The 14,435-nt window shown below is 43.7% G+C and overlaps 1 protein-coding gene across 1 annotated transcript in view; it reads right to left on the reverse strand.

Moving 5' to 3' along the window:
- LOC119380095 (nose resistant to fluoxetine protein 6) overlaps window positions 1-14,435 on the reverse strand; it is an 81,689-nt gene that overhangs the window by 44,284 nt on the left and 22,970 nt on the right. The window contains exons 3-8 of the mRNA XM_037648994.1: window positions 12,314-12,407; window positions 10,763-10,852; window positions 9,131-9,296; window positions 8,629-8,708; window positions 6,846-6,968; window positions 5,042-5,165 (exon numbers count right to left, since the gene is read on the reverse strand). Coding sequence (XP_037504922.1) covers window positions 5,042-5,165; window positions 6,846-6,968; window positions 8,629-8,708; window positions 9,131-9,296; window positions 10,763-10,852; window positions 12,314-12,407 — 677 coding nt within the window. The remainder of the gene's footprint in view (window positions 1-5,041; window positions 5,166-6,845; window positions 6,969-8,628; window positions 8,709-9,130; window positions 9,297-10,762; window positions 10,853-12,313; window positions 12,408-14,435) is intronic.

The raw sequence follows: 14,435 nt of genomic DNA on the forward strand, positions 1-14,435 counted from the left end.
GGCGTCGTGTTTGGCTTCTGGTAATTAAGATACATGGTCTTACGTAATAATTAACGGCATAATTAAGCTAGAGTTTACTAAAGTTTTTTATGATCTTTCAGGTATAGGGCACGCGTTGCCTTATATCTGAAAGATCATAAAAACAACTGAAGTAAGCTATAGCTTTGTTATGCCGTTAATTGTTACGTAAGACCATGTATTTTAATTACCAGAAGCCAAACACGACGCCATAGTCATGGAGTAGCAGCGCCTTGAAATGAAGAAAAAAGTTGTTTGGTCGTAATTACTCAAACCAGTAATTTTATATAAATTGTTATGTACGACACAGTTTCACTTCCGTGCCCCAAGTTCGAAGCGCCCTCTAGGCAACACAAAATTTTTCCCCGAAATATAACGCTGCAATAAATAATTCTGACGTTCACACATACCAGCCCAATTTATTTCAGCATGATCGGAGATGGTCGGAAATTTAAGAGGTACACTTGATATAGAATGACCGATATATATATATATATATATATATATATATATATATATATATATATATATATATATAGATATATATATATATATATATATATATGCACGCGCTGCTCCTAAGATCATCACGGTCTTTTGTACCTCTGTGCTCATTAAACACCTCCTTTAAACCTTTCCTGCGCTCGCAACTATATATATATATATACATATATATATATATATATATATATATATATATATATATATATATTATTCTCTCTACACACACACACACACACACACATATATATATATATATATATATATATATATATATATATATATATATATATATATAATGTGTGTGTGTGCGTGTGTGTGTGTGTGTGTGTGTGTGTGTGTGTGTGTGTGTGTGTGTGTGTGTGTAGAGAGAATAATGCCTTGCGGGTAGCACTCATTAAAAAAAGAAAAGATGCCTTTACTAACGTTTCAGCCGTGACACCGCCTACGTAGGTCAGTGTCTTGCGAAGCCCATGCCACAGCCCAAACGTTATGGAATGGATTTTTTCCGGTTTTTGATGTGTGCTACCTGGAAGTTCATTCAATGTAGAAAGCGCCGCGCGCATGCGCCGTTGCTCGACATGCGTTCACTAGTAGTCGCGAAGGCAACGCCACCTCTCAACGTCAACTCCTTTTACTCTTTTATAAGCACAGAACAAATCGAGAATGCCTAATAACGTGCGGATTAATTTTAAACGCATTTTTTTCTTTAGTAAATAGCAGCGGACTGCGTACAGCATTCTGCACATCTCATTCGTGCACTATGAAGGCTTGCCCGTCAGGCAACGCGACATGCCGTTGTGACTTTCAAAGAGCAATTCAACAATACAAATCCTAATCATATGGGGAAAAAAAGCTCGTTTATGTCACTGTAATTCACAGCCAGGGTCTTGTGACACATTTCGATCGGTTGTCAGTCCCTTTAAGAAAGCACATTGCGAATATATGATTGACTAAGTATTTACTCTAAAAAGGGGTGACCTCACTAATGCTCACCCCATGTTCCACGATCCCAAATATTTGTCCATAAGTAAATATTGAGAAGGTTATTGTGTACACATATTGCAACTTCCTCACTATCAAGGAGGTAATTTCCGCGTCACTACAAAATCTGCCCTAAATGGTGGCTCTGCGCTGTACAGAACACGTGTGTGCTGTACAGCGCAGAGCCACCATTTAGGGCAGATTTAGGGCCTAATCTAAGAAAAAAAAAATAACATGTTATCAGATTGACAGGAATTCAATTCTTCGACCTATTTCCACTCAGACAAAGTTGAGAGGGAATACCACGTCTAGAGGGTGTTTTCTAAAACGCGTGCATCTATGATAGCACTGTGCTATCGATGCGCATTAACCAGACTTCACATCTCTCTGCACATATCCCTATTATTAAACTCGAGGCTACATGCCAGTTATCGTGTCTTCTGAAATATTATTAATTTTTCCTAGTCGCTTTTGCGCGTATTTCTATTGCAACTTTTAGGTTGCATTATATATTTCTTGAATTATGTATTTCTTACTATCCATTTTACTATGATTTCCTTATCTACAACAGAGACAAAACTACCCGATACAGTGGAAGGGACTTTCAAGGTGGGCCTACACGTTTGAGCCAAAAAAGAATCCTAACCAGGAATGTCCTCGCAGCTTTGACATTCCTATCAAGCCAGAAGATTCCAGGATTCACCACGCGGCTGATATTTTGCATCATGTAGTACAAAAAAAAAGCTCCGGTTTTGAAGACCCTCGAGCGGAGCTGTAATCATTCTATTCGACATGGGTCATTTTCCGTTGGGCTTTCAGAGGAAGAAGACTACTGCTTGAAAAGCAGTAGATATTAAGGGAAAAAGCAGATTTCGCTAGGCTTTATCTGGCTGAAGGCTGGTATTTGTCAGTCATTGCTACGAGCGAAAAACTACTAATCAAAATTCCTGTGCACATAAACACCATCGTTCTCTTAAGGGAACCTCCTAGAAAGAAAGGCTTAAGATTTCCTTTGGAACGCCTGCACATCTTCGTGGCAACAGAAGGAGCACCACTCACAACTGAAGGAATTTTCATATGCTGGGTAAACGAAAGAAGGGGGAATTAAAGGGTTCGCTTTTCTCTGATGTGTCTTGTGACCCGTTGTTGAGCAAGTCAAATGCGTTTTGTATTCTACATCAGGAGTGATACAGAATAAAAAAGTGATTTTGAGAGATTGTAGGAATAGTTACTATATTATGTTGCAATAACAATCGTTGTTGTCAGCTCAAAAACGCCAAACTTCGCTCTTCTGAATTTCTTCGTGCTGATCAAAGTGGACGATTGGCCCAGTAGGTGATTCATGATCGGCTTTGTGCTTGCTGTAGTGCAAAGTTGAAAGAGACTGCGCCTACAGAACATGAAAGGAGAGCTTCAGGAGAACTTCCAGCCCATTAGAGTAACCTATTGGTGTATCTGCGCCAACAGGATTCAAGACAATCACCTGCAGCATATGAGTCAGTCGACCGTGAGAAAAAAAGAAAAAAAGAAAGAAAAAGAAGAAATGCAATTAGGATAGATAAGTGCCTTTTTTAGCGGGATAGACGGCAGATCTAGAGATTATTACACAACACGTCAGTCGGATATGTTCTACTATACTTTCATACCTAACAAAAAAACTAACCAAGTTCACATTTTCCGGTGTACAAGATCATCTTTCAACAACTGTATCATTTTTGGACACCCGCTTACACGGCTCCAAGCCTGCGGTGGCAGCCACAGTTCAATAAGAGCTAAATGAAAACAAATAAAAACTACCTTTAACTTCCTTCTTTTTACTCTCATTCCTAGCGTTCTCAAACTTATCCAGTTCTAATTTGAGGTAACGCAAGGTGCAAACGAGCATCACCCAAGTGGTACACCAAAGGAAATTCGGTTTATTATGCAACCACAATATCCTGTTCGTACCCAAACATAATGGTTCCCGCTAGCTGAAAAAAGCAACTCGGAAAGCAGCATGCTGCTCCAATATCCCACCGGTACGGCAGCGCAAGAAGCTAAACAAACAAACAAACAAACAAACAAACAAACAAATAAAAACACTATTCTCTTCATGCATCGCGGGCGCGCCTATAACGGCCAGACATTTGGCATGGCACGTCTAGAAAAACTGCCAATTCATTGCCAGGCGTCGCCGTCGAGATAACGCCGACAAACAGCGCTCTTTTCTGCGCAACGAGGTGAAGCGACAGTCTCGGGGCGTGTGTACCGTTTCTTTTGATTCTCTTTCATTTAGTGCCACGTCACTGCATACGTCTTGGCGGGACTTTTGAATTCTTTAAGGTCGATACGCCACGTGGTGTCGTTCACGCGAACTAGGCCGCTGGTGTCCAGGGCCCGTATTCTCAAACGATCGCAAAAGGCGATAGTATCGCGTTTGGTGACGTAGAATTTGATGCGTTCAATAAGTAAAAAAAAAAGACTTGCCCGTGACGTCATTGTTGCAACTGGCCGTTGGTAGTACGAATGTCTCACAACACGGGAGTGAGCGCACTGTACGAGTGCAGAGCAACCCGAGTACGGCGTTTTCGAGCGTGTGCTGCTGCTTCTACGCAGTGGCCAGGCTTGGCCGGCTTGGCTGTGGCTACTTGAAGTGTAAGACGTGTTGAAAGTGCTTTCAACGTTTTTTTGTTCGATTATTTAATGCACAGTATAATATTTAAAGAATGCAACTTTGCGTGAAACGTATTTTCGTTGAGAGTTTAACACGGCGTACTCGGAGAGTTCAGCTGTAGCGTGCCGCCGCAGCGACATCGTCTCAAGATCTCAACATGTTGCCGGCTCGCGATAAGCCACGCGATCAACGCACGTTTCATGCTCCTGGGACGTTCAAACCACGAAAAAACACGCGCTGGCAAAGAACGAGCGCTGATGACACCGCAAGGTAATGCTCGATGAAAGCTTCAGCGTAAAAAATGCTGCGTATATCCACCGAGGATTGAATACTAGAAGCTACCGCCTACGTCACTGAAATGCTAGACTTCACCATGAACCGACGGTTGACGGTGCCTTCGCTTATTGCAAATATGTCGAGAGCACCGTCGAGCACCATGACGCAAAATTGACGTCGGCGGAATTACCAGATGGCGCCCTAACTTTTCCGGTTTGCTCAATAGCCAATCAGCGCGCACCAAAGGCGATACTTTTGCGATTGTCGCCTTTTGGGAATACGGGCCCAGAAAAGCTGCATATGTTGTGAAGTTCAGCCCCACGTTAGCGCATGGCATAACAAGAAGTCCTTTTCTTAGCAATGTGTATCAGCGACATGATAAAAAATAGTGCTCTACTGATTCCGTGCTTCTCTGTCTGTTCTTTTTTTGCGGACCGAAGCACACTGTCCAGTACAGCGCTATCACATGCCCGATGCCCACTACAGTCTCAAAGCCTTTCCAGTTTTCATGACACAACCGTGCCTAATTGAACCTCTCGAATGAAATCAAATTTTCCGACACAGTGTCACAAAGAATTATTAGGCGTTCTTTAAAAAGCGTGTACATACCAATCCCAATTCAAAGCGCGGTTTCTTTGTGAGGAACGCGTAGGCAGTGATGATACCCAAGCAGAAAGGGCCAAAGTGTGTGTATGGTCTGAAGTAAATTTGCTCAAGGACCTCCTTAGCGAACCTGCAACCAAGTAAAAAAGCAACATAATGCTCCAGTACCACATCAGGTTTCACGCGCTCATCTATTTCTATCCCGTGTAAAAAATGCGTTCCACTGACAATCAAGCCCTTTGGCAAAGCGAAACTTTCCTACGCTTATAACTGTGATTGGTGGCATCCACTGCCAGTGAAGTTTGTGGTTTGAGCATTTTGCTTGAGCACGATTTTTCATCTCACGTGGACTGTATTCACCCCTCGGTGGTACATTTAAGGACTTTACGCTTTTAGAAATATTGCCACGCGTGTTTTATTTTTACGTACTCAGGTCTCATCCGCAAAGACTATTAGCATTGCTCGGCGCTCACCACGCCGCAATGTTTGAGAAGCTTCGCGATTGTTTGAGATCATCCTGTTATGATAGCTCGAAGGACGCGAACACAAAAAATAGCTTACGCGAGCATCAGCGAACACGCTGGAAGGTACGATGACTGCTTTGCCAAAGACGACGTGTTCTGCCGATGATCAGATTATCCGACGACCGACGACAGTGCTTGGCCGTGTCACTGTAGAGCGTGTATTGCTTGTCAACACTCATGTCTAGAACGAAGGCGTGCTTGCCCGGGGCGCGATCTTGTATGCGTTCTTAAAACGAACGCAGGCGGTCCGTTCTATCCAGCCGCATGCGAATGGTCAATGTGAAATGTGACAGACGTCACCGCCCTACAATGACCAATCGCGTGCGGCCGGATAGAACGGACCGCCTCGGTTCGTTTAAGAATGCGTACAAGATCGCGCCACCGGTACAGCGCGAGCAATATGTACTGGTTGAAACGGGCCACATCTGAGCATGCGCGGCGTCAACGACCTGCCTGCCTAGCAGTTTCCGTCCTTGTGTATCGCAGAGGCCCCGACAACTGCTTTGACCGGCAGAAGCGCCGAAAAAAAAGGTGTGCAATCGGTGCAATTGGCGTCTTTTATACTGCGCTTATTCGCGGTATCATGTAATACCGCGAACGGTTCCCTTCAATTTCTTTTGCTTGTTTTTTTTTCGCGCTAAACTGTTGGAGAGCTTTCGAGGGCCAAAGCCGCTGTTACATCCGCAATGATAAACAACAATAAAAAATGCCAGCGAGGCGCGCCATTGGCGCCGCGCATGCTCAGATGTGACTTATCCACGACTGCAGACGTCTCTCGTGCATTTCCGAGCAGGACGCTCCATCGCTCTAGACAAGAGCGTTCACCAATGTACGTGAAATTTTCATTTTCTGTGCACAAGTTCGCCCGAATAAAGAGTTTCGTCTTGAGCACGCCGACTGCTGCATTCGTCAACGACACGACCACGTTACAATATGTTTCATACTTTCAATTGGCAAGGGCCCCGGATGTGCCATTATTTAATGTAACTGATCAAGTGACATGCAACATCCTATGCATACCTAGTCAAGAAAAGAAACAGTAACAATATTATTACCATAGGCAGGGTGACATATCTGGATTTGAAAAAAAAGGACATCTTGTGTCATAGAGCAATATGTCTGTCAGAAAGAGTAATATCCCCAATATCCACTATCGTAGCATTCAATTTAGAATAAGACGTTTCAAAGTAGCTGCAGGCCTGTACGTCATCTTTGGTCGACCTTAGCTCGTCAACTACAGCTATACACACGCGAAAAAACAGTGAGGAAACAGCTGTTGCACTCACATTGCATCTCCGGCGACAAACAGCGCTGTGGGCGTGTAGTTGTGGACCAACGTCTGGCACGCGACCACAATGGTGCTTGTGATGACCAAGAAAAGCATCGCGGTAGCGGAAAGGTAAAAATTCCTAGAAGGTCAGAAGGGGCAACACAAACAATTGAAGCCAGTTCCAGGTCTGTGCAATGTGAGTGAACAGTGCAGCTGGCAACCACCAGCTGGCGAATGAGTTGGTCTTTCATCTTTCGTTATTTCTTTCTACAGGGTGTTTCAGATAAAAAGCACCAAGTATTAAAAAATTAAGCATAGACGCAACGCGTATCCAATTAGCGCAGTGTTGTTCTGAGCCATATAGAATCGAATTCTTCGAATTATTCAATCTATGGTAAGATAACTCCCCTGTTTAATTTTGTTCGGCCTTTCTTTAAAGCGCGCGAATTTTTAAAACAAATACCACGTGACTGCCGCCTAACGCGCGGTGGTTTTAGTGCTCTCACATGTGAGTTAAACGATTTATCAAAGGCTGCTCAGCTCACGAAGGTCGATTTTGAGCAGGCTGTGAATGATTGCAATGGACGCTAAATAATGTGCATACCGACTAAAAAAAAATGTACGGCGGCCGCCAGTGAATCTGTAATCTCGGTCCTATCAACACGCTGTCACCCTCGCCCTTTCCAATGGCTTTCTTCATTGGTGCGAAAAGAAAAGGAAAAATGACTACGCTGCATCAAATGCTGCCTACGGTCTGCCGCTGTTTCGTTGAAGAATTTTCATTGTTGTCGTTGAAACCGTATGCTCCTTTTATCGCTTAACGTCCATCGCAGTAACCGACAGCCGCTTCAATCGATATCCGTGCGAGAAGCAGCCTTTGATAATTCATTCAACTTCCATTTGTAGGCGCTAAAAGTGCCGCACGTTAGGCTGCAGTCACGCGGTATTTTTTACAAATTCGCGTGCTTTAAAGAAAGGCCAGAAAAAAATAAGCGGGGGAATTATCTGCCTCGATTTTAAAATTTCTTTGCATCTGGACAAGCGCCACTATTTTGCTTTGAAAAATGTTTTCTAGAGTTCCTATTTAAAAAGTTCATTAAGCAATCTTTGTTAAGTGCCGGACATTGCGGATTAGAAAAATATTCTGAGGGCTCAAAGCAATACTGCGCGAATTGGAAGCGCGTAGCACATAATGTTTTGACGCTTGGTGCCTGAAACACCCTCGACAATGCTAGCGACACACGCACTGCAGAGGAGCCCAGCTAAAGGAACTCTTGCCATGCTAAACTGTACTCTCCTCCCCTCGGTATGCATGGCTGCGCTGTTCAAAGGAAGGCTCGCATGAATGGGACTTTTTAAGAGGGTCTGTGACACACAATACGTTTTGTTACAGGCCACCTTTTACTTCGTGGCTGAAGCTGAAGGATATCTATCGGTCGGCAATTAGGTAGAGAAAGCGCAAATAAAAAACGAAAACAAAATAGTGGCCGGGGGGTTCTGGGTTGGAAACCATCATCTCTTAGCTCCGAAGCCGGCATCGTGAAACACTCGGCCGCAGTACTCATACTGCTTGGACAGAAAATCTTTTTCTTTCCCGCACTTAATATATACCGCTGATAAGCGACGTGCATGATAGCGATTGTTTCGAACCATGGCTAATTGAAGAGCATGTTATCGCTATTGCACAATATTTTTTGGATGCCACATCAACAGTTAGCGCGCGAATATGGTTACAAGAAACACAAGTGAGTATCTGGTGAGGAATTTGAGCTGCAGCAAACATTACCTCAGCAACTCACCTGTACAATAGAATTGCAAATCCTATGAACAAAATGTGCAGCTGTGTGTCTACGGATATGTACCAGTAGGGTACAAGGCACTGGAATAAAAAATAAGCTTCGTTGCGATTACACATTTAACGGAGAAGTTAACGAGAGATTGAAGGGGCTAACGTTTGAATTTACTTCTCTGCATACGCTGCGATGAATTTGAATGTTCTCTAGCGAAGAAAATGCTAGCTTAAGTGTTACTCTGTCCACTTCGTTATACACGCCAATGTCAATGAACAGTAATTATTTATACTGAGTACAACAATGTTCTGGCCGTTGTAATCTGTACTGGCACGAATTACTGTTCTTAAACAAAGAGCAGACAAAATGTTAGAGGTACAGAGACTGGCACTTCGTGAGAGACAAGTTACAAACAAGTAAATTTTGATAGAAAATCAAAATGAATTTATCGTGCTTATATTTACACTTTTCTTTCATTCTTGACTCTCAATAAAAACCCCTCGGTCCTTACCAGTTCATCATGCTTGAGAAAGTTCTGAACATTGAGCAGTAGAAGCCACCAGTTGTTGTTGCATTTCTCGATCTCAGCACCAATGTACTCGTTCCACAAAGGCCCCTCGCCGAAGTGTCGTATCAATGTGAGCATGAATATTCCCACACAAGCCATTGGAATTAGCCTGCAAAAGGTCATCATCATCATCAGCCTGTCTACGCCCACTGCAGGGCAAAGGCCTCTCCCATGTTCCGCCAATCAACCCGGTCCTGTGTTTTCTGCTGCCACGTAATACCTGCAAACTTCTTAATCTCATCTACCCACCTAATTTTCTGTCTCCCCCTCACGCGTTTGCGATCTCTTGGAATCCAGTCAGTTACCCTTAATGACCACCGGTTATCCTGCCGACGTGCTACGTGCCCGGCCCATATCCATTTCTTCTTCTTGATTTCAACTATGATGTCCTTAACCCCCGATTGTTGCCTGACCCACTCTGCTCTCTTCCTGTCTCTTAAGGTTACACCTATCATATTCGTTTCCATCGCTCGCTGCGTCGTCCTCAATTTAAGTTGAACCCTCTTTGTAAGCCTCCAGGTTTCTGCTCCGTAGGTAAGTACCGGTAAGATGCAGCTGTTATATACCTTCCTCTTGAGGGATAGTGGTAGATTACCATTCATGATTTGATAATGCTTGCCGAATGAGAATAACTGCAATAACTGCAAAAGGTACAACGCAGTTATTCGAGTTAGAAAGCCCACTCTTTATCAGCTCCTGATTAAATTCTTGCTATATCCAGGAAACTAGACGAAAAATGTCCGGCTATTCCTAGCAGTTCAAGCGGGATCTGATTAGGAGTGTAGCACTTGCGCGAAATGGAACGCGTTTTGTTTATGATTACTCGGTATGTATCCCTCATTTCGCACCCTTGAGCTTTCCGCAAAAAATGAATAAATGTCATTATAATTTCACCAACTTTCAGAAATCGTCTGTGTATGTCGCGAGAAATAAGAACTGGGCGGCTACAAAAGGTTACGACGTTGGTCAAGTTTGAAGTGAACGACAGCGCGTAAAACAAGGACGAAGAGAGGACGCTCGTTCGCTCTCTCTCTTGGTTCACGCGCTGTCGATCACCGGGTAGCTGAGGAGGAAAGGTGCCCAGAATGTCCCATCGTCGCTCTTCACCCTTTCCTCTTTAGCGCCCCTTGGTGCTATAGAAGGCATGGCTGTGCCCTCACTTCCTTGTCCCACCCCTTCGTGGCTATACCGTGATTCTACCCTCTCCCTTCCTCACCCCCTTGCAATACGGTACTATGCATTTGCGCTCCTCCACTGCATAGCTGTACTCGGCTTTCCACCTCTCACCGGCATTGCCAGTTTTGTGCGGTCGACAAGCGGCGCTACTCCGGTATTAAAAAATAATAAAAAGAAAGATGCAATGTCCGAACAATTCTCTGCAGAAATTAGGCTCGAAATTACTGCGTTTTCATGTTGCTACTTAGCAGTTTTTCCTTGTCGATAACTCGAGGTATGCGCCCATTCACTAAGATTCCTTATAACAGCACCAATTTAAAAAAAAAAAAAAAACCTCCATTCAATGTGGCGAAATATCCACCTAAAATGGGGGGACGTACTGAGGCTTCGTAATCTTACCTCCACCACCGTACTACGATGTACAGCAAGACTTGACCCAGGCCAGCCGACTTCATCTGCTTGTTTATTGCGTACAGCAGAAAGAAGCCACTGTAAAGACGAAAGCTGTCAAGTTCTTTTTCTAGAAGTATAATGCTAACGCGTATGAATTAGAACGCAGCTGCCCATTTAATCGACTGTTTCTACAGTTTAAAGTTGTGAACATTCCTCAAATAGAATTCAATCTAGAAAAGATCCCGAATGGAGCAACTTGTTACCCGACTGTCGACTTCGCCGAACAAGGAGAACAAAGGCTACGTGGACGAGGCTCTTCCGTCCATTTACTTTCGGAATGTGCACTCAGATTTTATACATGCAGGCACGTGGCCATCTTAAGGACAACTATTCTTCTGCCCATATAATTATTACTTCACATGCAAACCAAAAGAATAGGAAATAGGTAGGAAGAAGGCCGACAACTGCCACCGAGCGTGACGCCTGCATGAAAGAAGGAAGGAAGAGAAACACAAGTTGAAAAAAAAGCAGGAAATAAATAAAGAACTGGGGTGAAACCCAAAAATCACAAAGAAATGCTTAACGAACGGGAGGTCACGAAAACCATGAAACAGGAGCGTTCCGAATTATCGTCTCTCGAATCAGCGATGTCGATATTGGGAGCAGAGAAACACAATTCGAGAAATGTCTGAATGTGGGTGTTCTTGGCTATTTATCTATCCGACTTTGTTTCAGCGAACATAGCCCAATTATTCGGGGATGCTCGCGCAGCTGTAAATATGTGCTGTATAACCTACAGCACATATTTAGGTTTTTCGGTATTAAAATACACTTTCGATGTTTGTGTGCTTAGATTTAGGTGCACTTTAGGGACCCCAGATTGCCGAAATTTCCGGAACCCTCCACTACGGCGTCCCTCATAATCATATCGTGGTTTTGGGACGTTAACCCCCGAACAATTATTAGAGTAATCTTTTCGTCCGCTTTACTTTTTTCAGATTTACATTGTATATACTACAAATGACATGCCCTATACTTTCCTTAGCTCTGTCCTCTGTTAGGTAATTAATGTTGTGCCTAACAATTACTATTATTATTACACTAAAATAATGCCTGTTTTTGCTGACGTGCGCTCGACCAGATTTAGCTGAACTCTGTAGATTACCTGTTCTGCTGCACTAAGAGTGACAAGGTAAGTGTGTCTCAGCATAAAAATCACTATTTCGCTGGTTAACAACAAGAACGACTTGAGTATTTTGTACTAACAACAAGCACACGATGATAAATGGCGCTTCTCGATTTTGAATGGCGTGCGAGTCCCAAGGTATCACGGGTGTAATCAAGATGTTTCTTCTTTCTTGTTTAAGAATATTCAGTGGTGTTGATGCATTCATTATCATCGATTGAGACAGGAATATGCTATGATTATTAATCGCAGACGCTGGAAAAAACGTTGTGCCAATTTGTTTTTTTTTTTAGCAACGGCTGCGCAGGCGGTCAGCAATGCATTATGTATGTTGCTAGTCCGTGCAATAATACGTGACGCTCTATAGTTACCTGATAAAGAAGAACGTATCCACTGCCAACCAAGCGTTGTTGAATGGCTGCGTATTGTACTGCACCACCAGTTTCTTGGCTATCTTAGCACCGGCTGAATGGAAAGAAAAAAATGGCACATTTTGCTTTACACTGTTGTGGGAATCAGTGCTTTGTTAGTTTTGCTGTATGGTAATTTCAATACGTACTTTAAATTGTATTGTGCTAGGCAGTGACCGAAGGAGACGATTGAGCCGATACAGTGTTACGAGCCTATACACATTTTTAGTTGGCGCCGCCATAGTGTCCAGCGGGTGGCGCCATGTCTAGTGTTTGGCTTGCATGGCAGCTATACGCGCGGTAAGAAGCGAATATGTGAGACGCCCTGAAAAGATTTAATTATTTCGTGGTCAATGATGCTCATGTGTCGCCAGTTGGTAATGTCATACACATTGCGGCCTTTCCGCTGGGAAAACTCGCAAATATTTCGACTGGTTCTTGCAGGCCAAGTGAGGGCATCCTTCGGGGGATATTTTTTCTGGGACTTGAATCTTTTAGTTTGTTTTTCTTCACGGTTTGTTTGTGCTGTGACACCAGCTACCGCTCGGTCGTGCGTGGCCAGTCTTGATTTCGTGGCGACGACAGCATCATCTTCATGCTCTGAAGCTGTTTCTCGCTCTCTATCTTGTTTCGAAACTGAAACTATGAAGAAGTGACCATTTAACACTCGCTCGTTTATTGCCCACAGGTGTGGATGAAATCAGAGCTTTTCGTAGGCGGGTTCTTGTACATAAAAACAATATTGATATTGACATGCCGGTGCATTTTCTATGTTTATTTTTTTTACAATAGCGATATTTGATCGGCTCTCGGCGGGAATAAGATCAAGAGGATTAGAGAGGCTCTTCTGGCGTTGAGGCAAAGAGCGCGCTCGATCATCTTGGGAGGTGATTTCTTTTTTTTTGTATAACTTCAAAAATTCTCGCTGTCGTTCGCAAAGCTAAGCAGCAAAGTTAGCCGTTGATGAAACACAAGACAAGCGTAACAACGTTGTGTTTGCTTTGTTACTTCGACGAGAATGACGTATATGCCGTATGCGGGACTGGTCGGGCATGGTTCTGCACCACGTAAAAATTCTCTTCCCTAAGCAGTAAAAGAAAGCTGCCCTGCACACGAAGCGACGAGAACCGTTTCTGTTTTCTTTCCTCTTCAGCTTTTATATAGCCAGTAATATACCCCTCTGTTTTAACTTCATCACAAGGATCCCGCCGCGTCCTTTTGATGTAATGTTCATTCGGGATTTACAGGGCTGGTGCGGAGCACGAATTATACGTACGATGTCGGTTACCCCGCTGCGAAGTGAGGGATTTCTAATCCGTGCGAATAACGCTACATCAACTGCAGTGATCGCAATGCTGAGCAGAGCTACGAGGCTATTCAATAGACCAAACACACATATTAAAATATATCAATAAAACGAAGCGAAAAGAAGTGGCTAACGCAGGTTCATTATTGGCGCTTAGGTGTCGTATGGGCAGGGCCGTACCTGACCACTTCGCCAATCCCATCTATTACCATTAGACTGCATGGGTATCCTGGATATATTGCACCATTTTGCGATTTATAAACTGTAACGTAACACAAGCGGTGCAACTTAAAGAGTCCACAGCTACAAGCACTCCGCATTTGGTTACGCGCGTCGCGCACTTCTGACAGCAGTTTCCTTTTTCTGTGGTTGTTAGTACAACCAAAAACGACACCGTGGTTTCCTGTTGACCTGTCGCTGGTTGACATCGCAATAAAAGGGGGGAAAATACGCAGGTCGACGTAAAACACTAAAAAATTGTTCGACAATGCACTCATTCAAGCACCAGCACGCACAACCAAAGGCGCCGCTCACATTCCAGAGAGAAGGAATACGATGGTTGCCGCCTCGCCCGATGCAATAAGACTGATGTGTACCGTTCTACTCACTGAGTGTCGAGCCAACTTCGTTATGCGTGATCTGAAAAGAAGTGGGTTACTTTTGAATGTACGAAGCTAGGTTCTTGTTCTCCTTACACCGAAAGCCGAAAAAAAAGGTGGCGCCGCCTCAACCTGCAAAAGACCCATGATCCGGCGTTTTTTCGTGTGTTTCGAGAGC

The sequence above is a fragment of the Rhipicephalus sanguineus genome, chromosome 1 (genome assembly GCF_013339695.2).
Source record: "Rhipicephalus sanguineus isolate Rsan-2018 chromosome 1, BIME_Rsan_1.4, whole genome shotgun sequence".
NCBI lineage: Eukaryota > Metazoa > Arthropoda > Arachnida > Ixodida > Ixodidae > Rhipicephalus > Rhipicephalus sanguineus.